The 11,669-nt window shown below is 39.1% G+C and overlaps 1 protein-coding gene across 1 annotated transcript; it reads right to left on the bottom strand.

The window, feature by feature from the left end:
• Nucleotides 1-271: 271 nt before the first annotated feature.
• Nucleotides 272-10,845, bottom strand: LOC306992383 (polyunsaturated fatty acid 5-lipoxygenase-like). Its single transcript, XM_079601194.1, has 13 exons — nucleotides 10,772-10,845; nucleotides 7,795-7,902; nucleotides 7,563-7,672; nucleotides 7,250-7,422; nucleotides 6,942-7,076; nucleotides 6,616-6,819; nucleotides 6,303-6,389; nucleotides 4,975-5,144; nucleotides 4,746-4,858; nucleotides 3,967-4,062; nucleotides 2,154-2,254; nucleotides 1,875-2,045; nucleotides 272-573 (listed from the first exon to the last, which is right to left on the bottom strand). Exons 2-13 carry the CDS (start codon nucleotides 7,866-7,868, stop codon nucleotides 394-396), a joined length of 1,614 nt encoding a protein of 537 aa, XP_079457320.1. The 5' UTR covers nucleotides 7,869-7,902; nucleotides 10,772-10,845; the 3' UTR covers nucleotides 272-393.
• Between the last annotated feature and the right edge of the window lie 824 nt (nucleotides 10,846-11,669).

Genomic DNA, 11,669 nt, shown 5'->3' with positions numbered 1-11,669 from the left:
GAATCAAAAGATGAGTAAATTAATACCATATATGGATATAAGTTTATATGATTAAAGAAAATAATAATAAAAAAGACAATAATAAATGGATTATAACACAAGCTTAGCTCTTTAGTCAAATAAAGTGTTTTGCTTTCCTGGCGTGAACCAGACAATCACCCCTCAGAGAAGATACATACATGCACAGATGGCATTACAAAGTAATATCCCTTACTTCCCTTTAACAGTCAAATACAAAGAGTAATAAAATATAATGTCTATAAATCGCCTCAAAAGGCAGAATACTCTGTGTTTTACAATACTTCATATTTTAAGTAGAGCTGTTGTTCTCTTTTTCTCTGTCAAGCACACATAAGCAGTAAACATTATATATAGGCCTGGCAAAATATGTTTTCAAATTGCCACACTGTTGGGGATTTTGTCTGGGGACAAATAACCATATTCAATGGCTAATCCCTTATTCCGGCTCTTGATGGTGTTGGTCACCTCCTCTAGGTTCTTGCGGAAAGTCTTGATGGCTTCCTTCACTGGTTGCTCTGTGAAGCACATTTCTGGATACATGCCTAAGTACAGCTGGGGGAAAAGTAAGTTCTTCAGAAAGCAGAACAACATCTTTCTTTCTTTTTACAAGATAAACTGACCCTTCTCTAAGCTCCGCCCCCTTCGTTTCTGTCAATCACTCAGACAAGCTTATAAAACAAACAAAGGAATTGGGGATTTTCAAATCATAATCCATATTATGGATAATCAAAACATAAATTAACTGTCACTGTATACGTGCTCCAGAAAAAAGATTAATTATCTCTATGACTTTTAGATAATTTAGTTTAAAACTATCCAAACACACCGGACCATCCATTATCTAACACTAGAGAAGAGCAAAAGCTTGCCTGTAAGGATTGGAAGAATTGTATTACATATGGATTTCTTATTCAACACTGTTTTGAATTTTAAAATGTGTGGACATAAAAGTGTGAATGTGGCACATAATATATAGTGTAGACGTTTCATTCTCAGGTTTTGGCTGCACTCTTCTTTATATGCAGAATAAAATTGAACAGCGCAGTTATTATTATGATTTATACTGTACAATAACAGATCAGAGCTCCTAATATTTTATATACATAACACCATTAAAAGAATATATAAACTTTCTGTTACTCCCCAAACATGATGATGTTTTTAAAATGGTACTTAGCAAAGGTTCAGTTAAATTAATTGCTCTACCTGACTTAAAATACATAGTATTCGTTGGCAGTGCCGCAGAAAACATACACTGTAGAAAGAAAACAATCTACAACAATAAGAATAATTTAAAATGTGTTTGAGCCTACATAGAGCATATAAGTTGAGCCTATAAGTTTCTTTGGCATTTCTCTCAAAATTATGTTTTTTTTTCCCCAGAAAGCTTATTTTATTTAATTCTGATAATTTTTTTTCTATTTTTAATGCAATTTTAAGCATATTCCTCACATTATTTCAACTTAAATTCAAAATATCATACATTGGGTGTATTTGCCGACCTCTTGTGAAAAAAAATATAACAAGATATGTCATGACTCTTGCCACTAGATGGCCTATTCGCTCTATGAAGCTTTTTTGAATTCACAGGACTCCTCAAATTCATTCAATTGTTTTGTGTATTCATGTTTCAAGTCCAACAAAAGTCCCAGGGTCTTGGACCCCTCAAATTAACACTCAATTTTTTTAATTTAAAAAATATATAGTTTCGGATCAAAATGATCCGAGGGTTATGCTCTGTACCCTCAGTTAGGAACAGGTTCATTCTTTTTCACATTGATTTAGACTAAACTGCCGTCATGTTTGGTACAATTTTAAGTGGAAAGTGAATCCAGACCAAATCAAAATCAAACCTCGTTCTTCTGGAACTGACTGAGGGCCCAAGCTGTTCCTAGAGCCATACTGGAACGTCCGAGATCAGGCAGACTCTCCATGATATAGTCCATATCCACTTTGCCCTTCTGTTCTGGAGGCGGCTTGCGCATGGTGGTAGGACTGTTGGGGATCCAGCCATACCAGTCAAACTGGAACATAAAAGTTTACTCACAGATATTAGCTTATAGATATTATCCAGAATTTTGCCAAGCAATTTGTAACACTCCTGCAGATTATATGAAAGTGTGTAATCTCACCTGTCCAAAGTTGACAGCAGCATGTTGTGCTGAGGTGTTGAATATCACAACGGTCAGGTACTTGACTAACTCCGCTCGAGTTTTCAGAGACTCTGGAAACACTGAAAACAGTGGCAGTACGCATTTAACTTGTGCACACATTTAAGGGTTAATTATCCAGCAGCCATATCACCCTGTAGCCCAAGAGTGGTTGCCCACTGAAGCTAAGCAGGGCTGAGTCTGGTTAGTACCTGGATGGGAGACCTCCTGAGAAAACCAGGTTGCTGCTTGAAGAGCTGTTAGTGAGGCCAGCAGGGGGCGCTCACCCTGTGGTCTGTGTGGGTCCTAACACCCCAGTATAGTGATGGGGACACTCTCTGTGGTCATTAAAAATCCCATGGCACTTCTCATAAAGAGTAGGGGTGTAACCCCGGTGCCCTGGCCACATTCCCTCCCATAGCAAGTTCTGGAAGCTCATAATGTACAGTAAGGTCTGAAGAGACCCGTGTGAAATCATACTTGAGAGAAGCCAGTTGAGTTTGTGGTAAAACCTTTACACTGCTTGTATATTGTTGTATTTCAATGTATTTGATAATTCATACTCATAAAGTAGAACTGAAATGACATTCATTACAAGATGATTTAATTAAAACATTTCAAAATCCACCCACAGACTATTTTTCCAGTCATGAATTTTGTCATTGAGGATTTCTATCAAATATTGTGCAAAAATCTCGTCTCGTTCTTGTGAATCCAATCTCGTGTCTCGTCTCTCGTCACACTCCTATTAAATAAATATACCGTGAGAGGAGGCTTAACAAAGCTCTCAGTATCCAAGAAGAATCAACGAGAGCCTAACAACTTAACAAACTGCCTGGCCAAGCTCTATGAGCAGAGGCCTCAACATGACGACTCTTTAATACCAAGAGGAGGCCTAACTAAGCCCCACGCTCAGGAAACCTGGGATCCATTGCAGTGCAGCCACATAGATGACATCATTTGATTTCCACACACAGTCAAATCAGCATCTATCCGATTCAGCCTCACAAAATGTAATGCATACAAGTCTTTAAATCTAGACTGAATTATAACTGTGAATTTCATACAGTAATTGTTTGTTTGGTTTTTCTTTGGATTTACTTAATCCAGGGGTAGGGAACGTCGGTCCTGGAGAGCCATAGCCCTGCAGAGTTTAGTTCCAACCCTAATCAAACACACCTGAACCAGCTAATCAATGTCTTTAGGATCATTAAGGCTACAATCAGGTGAGTTTTTTTCAGGGTTGGAGCTAAACTCTGCAGGGCTATGGCTCTCCAGGACCAACGTTCCCTACCCCTGCACTTAAGTAATAATTTGTCTCACCAAGTTAAATATCAAAATGTATGTCAGTATTTCTCAAATTTGCCCAAGTACAAATATTTGTATTCTCATTAATGCTTTTGAAACATTGCAGAAACTTATTTGATTTCTGGGTATTTGTTTTATGTCACATTTGACTTGTTTGAATTAATGTTTTTGGACATTAATTCAAATTAATCTATGTGTTTGGTTACAGTGATATTTTGCTTATACTCTTAATGAAAAAAAAATAAGAGCTTGTAAGATCTTTTATTCGTGACTAGCTTTATAAGTACATCAAATTGAGGGCTTTTTGCCAGAGACACATTTGTATCTGACCATATTAAACCTCTGACCAATGACAAATGCCATATGTATGCTTTTGCTGTTTGTTGCACTATATGGTCTTTTAAATGACAAGATCCCTTCTACCCAAGTTCACATCATGTGTCCTGCCTCAGAAAGAAGAACAATAGTTTGCTCTCAGATTAAGTACCTGTTCTTTTGAGGATGAGACTTTTTGGATGTACTGATAAGAACCGATCAAATCCACTTGATAGAGTCATCAGCTGTGGTGGGGGTAATTGTACGGCTGAAAATAATCAAAGATATTTGAAAATGAACAAAGATATTTGCCTTTACTGAAATGAACAAAGACATTTGCTTTTACTGTTTCGACCCCCCTCCTTCTTACACCAAGGACCATTTGGATTCCTAAAGACAAAGAGGTGCTGATAGTGCTCAAGGCCTGTAGACCAAGATATGTGGACATTGGGTGTCTTCTAATCGTCACACCTTTAGTACGATGGGGGAAGTTGTAATAATCTGATTGGTCAGTTTGAACATCTCACATTTGGGTTTTAGTCACATGGTCAGGGAAAGGATAAAAGAAGATTGTAACAGTCGCTCTGTCTCTATATCTTTGGATCCCTTTCTTGGGTCTCTCTCTCTCTCTCTCTTTTCTTTGTCTCTAAATCTCTACACTTTCTCTTTCCCTCTCTTTCTATATCTCAGGCAACATTTTACATATATGCTGTGTACAATTAATGGTAGAAGTTTTTAGCATCTCATACATCTATTTTGTAACTATTTTAAGTGTAACCATAATCATATTTTGTCATTAAACCTTTTCAATTACAAATAATGTGCTAACTAGTTTTGATTTGGTATTGACTTTGAAGTGCTAGCTATTGCAATCAATATCATCACTCTATAGCAACACTCTCCCATATATTAAGCAATTGTACCTGCGTTTACAACTGTAACTGTACTCACTGTCAGAATTATTCATGCCAAAGGAAACATCCTTAACAAATCTTTGAATCTCCACATCTCTTTTAACGGTCTCATCGCTCTCATAGTAGATCTCGACCACATCAGACACAAAACTAGGAAGATGAAAAATATGACAAAATTAATGTAAATAACTTTTTATTGGAGTGTATGTGGAGTAATTTGTACTTTTGCACTAGTAGTACAAGATCTGAACTGTTGCTACACCTACCTGTGTATTGCCTCCCAGATCATCATGCCATCATCTCTATAATAGTACTTGGGCACATCTTTCATTCCTCGATCTTCTATGGTCTCAGGGAAGCACAGGGACTCGTAGGTTAAAGTCTCCATGGCCTTTTTAATCACTTCAGACATCCCATTTGCAGAGAGGCTACTAATCTGTGGATATCAAGAATTCAGTTCATATTTTGCCTAAATATTTTCAGCACTTATTTAGGCTACTCTTTGACCTTTTGAAATGTAGGAACTACTTAGGTCTGACAAAGACTAAATAATCAAATATGAATAGAATTGCTTTGAATCCTAGCAATATGCTCTTAACGCATTAAAGTCCTTCACGTCTATTGCGATCTCAAAATTCCGGCCAGTTAATAATACCAAGAATTTTAAATTCGACTGCTGGCGGTAGATCCTTTTCCCCTTTAGCACCAAAACTTTGGAACAGTCTTCCTACCATTGTCCGGGAAGCAGACACACTCTGTCAGTTCAAAGCTAGATTAATGACACATCTCTTTGACCTAGCATTCACATAACACATTATAGACTTCTATAACTCAATGTTAGGCTGCATAGATTAGGTCAGCCGGAACTGGGAACACTTCCCTTAAATCCTGATGTACTCGTTACATCATAAGAAGAATGGCAGCTACGCTAATTTTAGTGTCTTTGTTTATCCCGAGGTTTACCGCAGCCTGCCGGATCCAGGCCGTATCCAGATCTGAGGAAGGACCTTCGCCTGGACCCGATGACAACGCAGTGCTGAAGTGCCAACTAGCCTCTCCCTATGGAGAATCCCTTTACCACTCTACAGATAAAGCATTCTGGGGATAATTTTGGTTTCGCGTATCTACCCCGAAGTGATAAAATTCTGTATAAAAAATTAAGGCCAGACAAGTAGTTTGTTAAGGCTTGGTTTGTAGGGAATTACAAACCTGCGCACATAGTATATTCAAATGCGCACAACTATTGAATTAATTCTTAATGCGCACGTTAGTGCCATCAGCGTTTCTCACAGGTTCGTGTTTAAAGTCTGTGTAGAGAGAACCGCTATCGTCTTAGCGGTCTCTATTTTAATAACTAATGATCGTTGCGATGGAAGTGAATCAATCAAAACTAACTTTAGCTGGAAAATATCTTTATTCAAGAACCACTATAAAGCCAAAACAATCTATGTTACCTTAAATTATCCGTTTGTCACTGTAAAGCCGCTTTGAAGCAATACATTGTTAAAAGCGCTATATAAATGAAGATGACTTGACTTGACTTGAATATGCTGTTTATGTGTGTATATATATATTAAATTAGGTGTAAAGCTACCTTGCTGATGATCCCGTTTTCACTGATGAGTTTTTCACGGGCCGCTGCATTAATTGCAATTGTGAACCGAACATGAGGTTTCAGTAACTGTAAGAAGCATTTAAACATGTGCATTAAATCATAAAAACCTGAAACTGCAAAAGTGATGTCATTCCCTGGAGGTTTTTGGTTAACAGCATTAAACCATGGATGTCAAAAAGGCAAGGATATCAGAACCAGCAACCCTTCCTCGGTAAATTGACATGTGTGAAACCACAATATTCAGTTTAGCCCTGAATCTAAATATCATGACTGTGTATTGAGAGACATGTACCTTGTATACAGGATGGACTTTAGAGAGCTGTCTGTACATGGCCACTTCAAAAACCTCTGATGTCAGATGTGTCTTGAGAAGGTGCGTGACCAACTGGTGTACAATGAAGTCGGCAGATTTCACCCACATCTTGGCAAGCATCCAATCATATTCATTATCACTCGGGAGAAAGATTGGGCTCTTTTCCCCTGGGGTTTGACTGAGCTGATTTAGAAATAATAAAGCCAAGCAAGACATTGTTACTTCAGTGAGTAGATTCACAGCTGAAGCATTTTCATTTTTAATTTATGTTTTCATTTGATACTGATTATATATGGGACAGATACCTGAATGGCAATTGGCACAATTTGGTCCAATCTGTTCTTGTACAGCAGGCAGAGCGGTGCAGTCAAAAAGACCAGATCGCTGGATGTTGGCACTCCCTTCAGTATTTCATAATCCACTATGTAGATGTTTCCTGCCTGTAAACATGTACACAGGTGCAAAGTTTAGAACTAATAGTTCATGGGTTAAATAACATTGATTTGAGTCATTTATGTAAACTAAATTATGTGAAGGATGTCAGAATACAAGCAATTCTTGAAAATGATAACTGACCGACTGTTCAAGTGATTTATTTCTTAAAGTTTCTGACCTTTATTTCCTCTTGTAGAGTGACACCTCTCTTCAGAAAGCTCTTCACCATCTCATGTGTGACTGGAAACTTGTCTGGAATCTCCGTGCACTTCTTGATCATGACAGGATTGCAGCCATTCAAAAACTGATAGCCGAACATGTAATCCTTTCTCCAGTCTTGCATCACGTTCTCTGTCCAGAATTTACAGGGGAAAATTTAGTCAACAGTCAAAGGCTTTACATGTATGAAAAAAATGTGCCTCTGCATTGTTGGTTTCTCAAAACAATTGTGGTTTTGGATATAAAGTGTTTGTTTAAATGAAGAAACAAACCTAGTAGAGTGTTCTTGATATTAAAATATTCCAATATCTTTTCAAAATCAGCCATGTCTTTCCAGGAATTAATGAAACCTTTAAATTGGTTAAGAAATGATTCCACAATGCTGAAAAAGAGTGCATACTGTATAATTAAAGACATGAACACTATATGCACAAATTTCGTTCTGGAGAACTGAGGAAAATCTCATTATCAAATCAACAAGAACTGTGGCCATGACAAACTTACGCTTTCAGGAAATTGAAATCCAACTCAAAGGTTTTTGCTGCATCGAACTGAACTTCTGGAAGAAGATGATCCATGCCCTTGGGGTAGCCTTCGCGCCACTCCTTCCAGCTTCAACAAGAAAAATGACAACATTTACTTAAACCGTTACACTGTCATGTACACTTATGTTAAGTTTCACTTTCATGGACTTTTAGTTTGTTTACTGTCAGCTTCCTGGTCCTTTGTCTTAGGGTGCATTCACATCTGTAGTTCGGTTCATTTGGTCCGGACCAAGGGCGAAAAATAATACTTTGTGGCATTTTTCAGGCGTTTTGGTTCCTTTTCACACCACACTTAGCCTGGCAAGCCAGACTTACATCAAGATGTTTAGTCTGGCAACTCTCCATAGACGCGGCTTAATCCGAGGGGCGGTTGTCTCTCAAAATCCCTCTGCACGCAATAGGATAGCGCTACAACCAACCAGAGCAACGAAGAAGGTGACGTAGTCAGAGCGGCAAAGATCCGGTCCAGCAAAACTCCGAACACTTTTTCCTTTTTTTAGAATGACTTAAGTGCCGTTCTTTTCTTAAAGAAAAACTTAACTCCAAGTCCTGCAGAGTCACGGCCAAAGCCGATTCAAAGCCGCCATTCTTTGTTTTCAAGTGACAGCCGTCGCAACTCTGTCGTCATATGTTAAGCCCGCCCCCGCCTACTCTATACACGACGTGATTGACCTGACCCAATTTAGTTTTTTTGCAGCTAGAAGGTCTATGGAGAGTGGCTAGACTGCCCTGGCTGCAAAATACATTTTGCTGCCGCTAGGGTGCGTCTAGATTTCTAGGCTACACCACACTGATTGCTCTGGTCCGAATCAGTTGATGAGTTGATGAACAAACCAAAATGCAGTCATGTGACAACATCCACATCACTCGTTGGCCAGATGTGTCTTGAACATATTTCCATAACTGCACTTGGATAGTTGAGAATTAACGTTTGGGGAAATTCCAACAGAACTCCTGGAAGTAAACAAAGAGGAGGAAAATCCAGCAGACAACACGCCGCTTTTTACTAGTATGGAGAGACGACTGCGTGGGCTGATTGTATCCCTGGTCATATTTTATCATAGTTTGTCTACACCACTTTAGGCAAACAATACCATTTTAAATTGAAGCGAGGATGCGGCCTGAAACTAATGTTTTAATGCACTGCACGCGGCGAAGGCGCATCGGAAGTCACTTCAGGAGAAGGCGTGCATTAATGTTGCTAACATAATGCACAGCGCAGCTGACTACGGCAGCTGGTTTAGTCCAAAAATGCGCAGGTCTTTGGCAGTTGGGTCTGTTCGAGATCGGATCACGTTCTCACCACAAACAAACTGCTCCAGAGTTAATTTGAAATCGTAATGAGACCACCTCTTCGAGGAGGTCTTGGTCCGCATGAGAGCGTTCAAATTAGTGATTCACTTTACTTCCCGAACAAGTGCGCACCCGAGTTCGTGTTGCTTTCACATTCACGCAATCCGCGGCACGGTTCGGGAGCAACCGAACTCAGACCACCTCCTCTAGGTAGTCTCGGGTTCGGTACCCCAGTGCGCACCCGGGTCCGCATGACAGCGTTCACATTAGCGATTTTTCATGCAAACTGTACATCGTTCCAAACTAAACTGCCAGTGTGAAAGCCCCTTTAGTTTCCAAAAGTCTATCATCACACCAGTTAGTCTTTTAGTTTGGTTATCTTGTTTACATGCTCTGTGTTTTCAGTTACCTTATTGTCCGGTATTGTTTGTGTGCAGCAGACTGTTTGTTTATTTAACATTGTTTTTTGCATTACCTGATTCTGAGTTTGAGCTATTTTGATCCTTGTTGGCATTTCTTCGTCTAGACCAGGGGTGCCCAATCCTGCTACTGCCCGATTGACTGTCCTGCACAGTTCATCTCCAACCCTAATCAAACACACCTGCCTTTCATTTTCAAATGATCCTGAAGACCTTAATTGGTTGCTTCAGGTGTGTTTGATTAGACTTGGAAATGAACTGTGCAGGACAGTTGATCGGCAGGAGCAGGATTGGGCACCCCTGGCCTAGACTAATGTGACCAACACCAAGAATTACATTTAAAGGTGAAGTGTTTTAAAAAAAATTCTCACAGCCCAATTTAATGTGCTGAGACAATTACAAGTAAGACTTTTGTCAGTTGTCTTGTGTTTTTCTTTTACAAAAATGCAATAAATTGCAATCAATCGTTAAAATATGTTTTATGTTACCAGTGGTCTGTTTTGGGGAATAGCCTACTCTAAAAAGTCTCAGTATTGCCAGAAAACAATTTTCTTGCTTTTCCAGAGTGATTAGCGACATGGCATTTACAACTCAGGTAACTGGTTAAAAAGAGGGAAAACTTTCCAAAACCGAGCACATATCCAAGTCAGCGTCCAGTTCAAGTACTGTACATTGAGATAAATAGAAATCCTCCTTGTCTAAGCCCAACGCACCAACGTTTAGCAGGGGGACGATCATCCAAACAATGGCAAATTCTCTTTGGCATCACCTGAATCCTTGGTCAAAATGCAAAGACTGAACACGAAACCTGAACAGAAAATTTCTACAAACGCGTTCACTTGTTTGGTCCGGTGTTCTGTCACGGGTGGTTGCTGGAAGAAGAATACAATCCAATACACAGCTTTATTCACAAACGCTCCAACAGAATGGCAAACGGTGAGCAACACACAACTTAACATAGACGACACTGAACTCAAAAAGTACACAGGTGATAATGATGGATGGTAATGCACAGCTGAGCATAATTAGTGTCCGTGACAACAAATGAGTGACGAAGGGAGGTGATGAGAGTCTAAACTAACGTGAGTGTGACACACACACAGCTGCTACGGACCTATGTGTACAATATTATTGTGTCAAGCAGACTGAACTGTATATAGTGATACATAAAGAAAAAACTGCAACAAATGAATTTTGTTCAAGAATGTAATTGTTTCTTCAAACCTGAATTGTTTCTGTTGTAATTCCAGTTCTCCTCGTCTTTTCTCTCCAAGCAATTTGGTTTCATCCTGAGGCAATCGAGCTAAATGAATGCACAAAGCAATATGTAGCACACATTTTACACGTAGAAAAGACAGCATTTAAGACGTGATTCAATATCAACTGAACTGAACCATAACATTTTAAAATAATAATGCTTAATTTAAAATGCACGTACCAGTGCCTTCTCGGATAATCACTTCCTTTTCATTTTCAATCCAGCAATGACAGGGGAACTCGAAGCGTTTTCCATAGGGTGTTTTCACTTTGATATGCCCACAAAACCACTGAAAATGGCCATAGTTTTTCTCCTTTTCAAGTTTCACCTGAACAATGTCTCCAAAGTCCTTCTTCACATGGATGTCGAAGGAGAACTCCTTTAATGACAACTTTTATTAGACATATTTTTTACAGTATACCACTTAGTTTGATTGAGCTTTTTCTGTTTATGTACACCATTTTTAAAACATTCTGTAAAGTCGGTAAAGCCAATTTTTTGAAGTGCCTAAAATAAAAGTTGGTTTTCCAATGTGTCGAAAGCTTTGTAGAGTACAGTGTACATTTTTGGACATCCTCAGACCTCAGTCATATGAAGACAAGGCATCATGCCTCAGACTAAAAGGCTTCAGTCATTGGACAAAACGGCATCGTGCCTCAGACTGAAAAGCTTCAGGTCTCAGGAAAAACAATGTCATGTCTCATACAATTAGGGATCAGATGAAACAGCCTCAGACAAAAAAGCATCAGACATAAAGGCATCGAGCAAAACGGACTCAGACTAAAAGGCATCGGACGAAACGGACTCAGACATAAAGGCATCAGGCGAAACGGCATCAGACATAAATGCATCGGGCGAAACAGC

This window comes from Phoxinus phoxinus, assembly GCF_949152265.1.
Source record: "Phoxinus phoxinus genome assembly, chromosome: 2".
In the NCBI taxonomy this organism is placed as follows: Eukaryota; Metazoa; Chordata; class Actinopteri; order Cypriniformes; family Leuciscidae; genus Phoxinus; species Phoxinus phoxinus.
Note: the sequence above shows the minus strand (reverse complement) of the source record. Positions and strands in the feature narration are given on the sequence as shown.

What these genes read in the sequence shown, in the direction of transcription:
- LOC306992383 (XM_079601194.1), bottom strand. Translation starts at nt 7,868, where the DNA reads ATGGATCATCTTCTTCCAGAAGTTCAGTTCGATGCAGCAAAAACCTTT. An exon ending in GATTTCAATTTCCTGAAAGC is followed by an intron (nt 7,673 to 7,794) that starts GTAAGTTTGTCA and finishes ACTCTTTTTCAG; the next exon opens with CATTGTGGAATCATTTCTTA. An exon ending in ATCTGGGAGGCAATACACAG is followed by an intron (nt 4,859 to 4,974) that starts GTAGGTGTAGCA and finishes TCATCTTCCTAG; the next exon opens with TTTTGTGTCTGATGTGGTCG.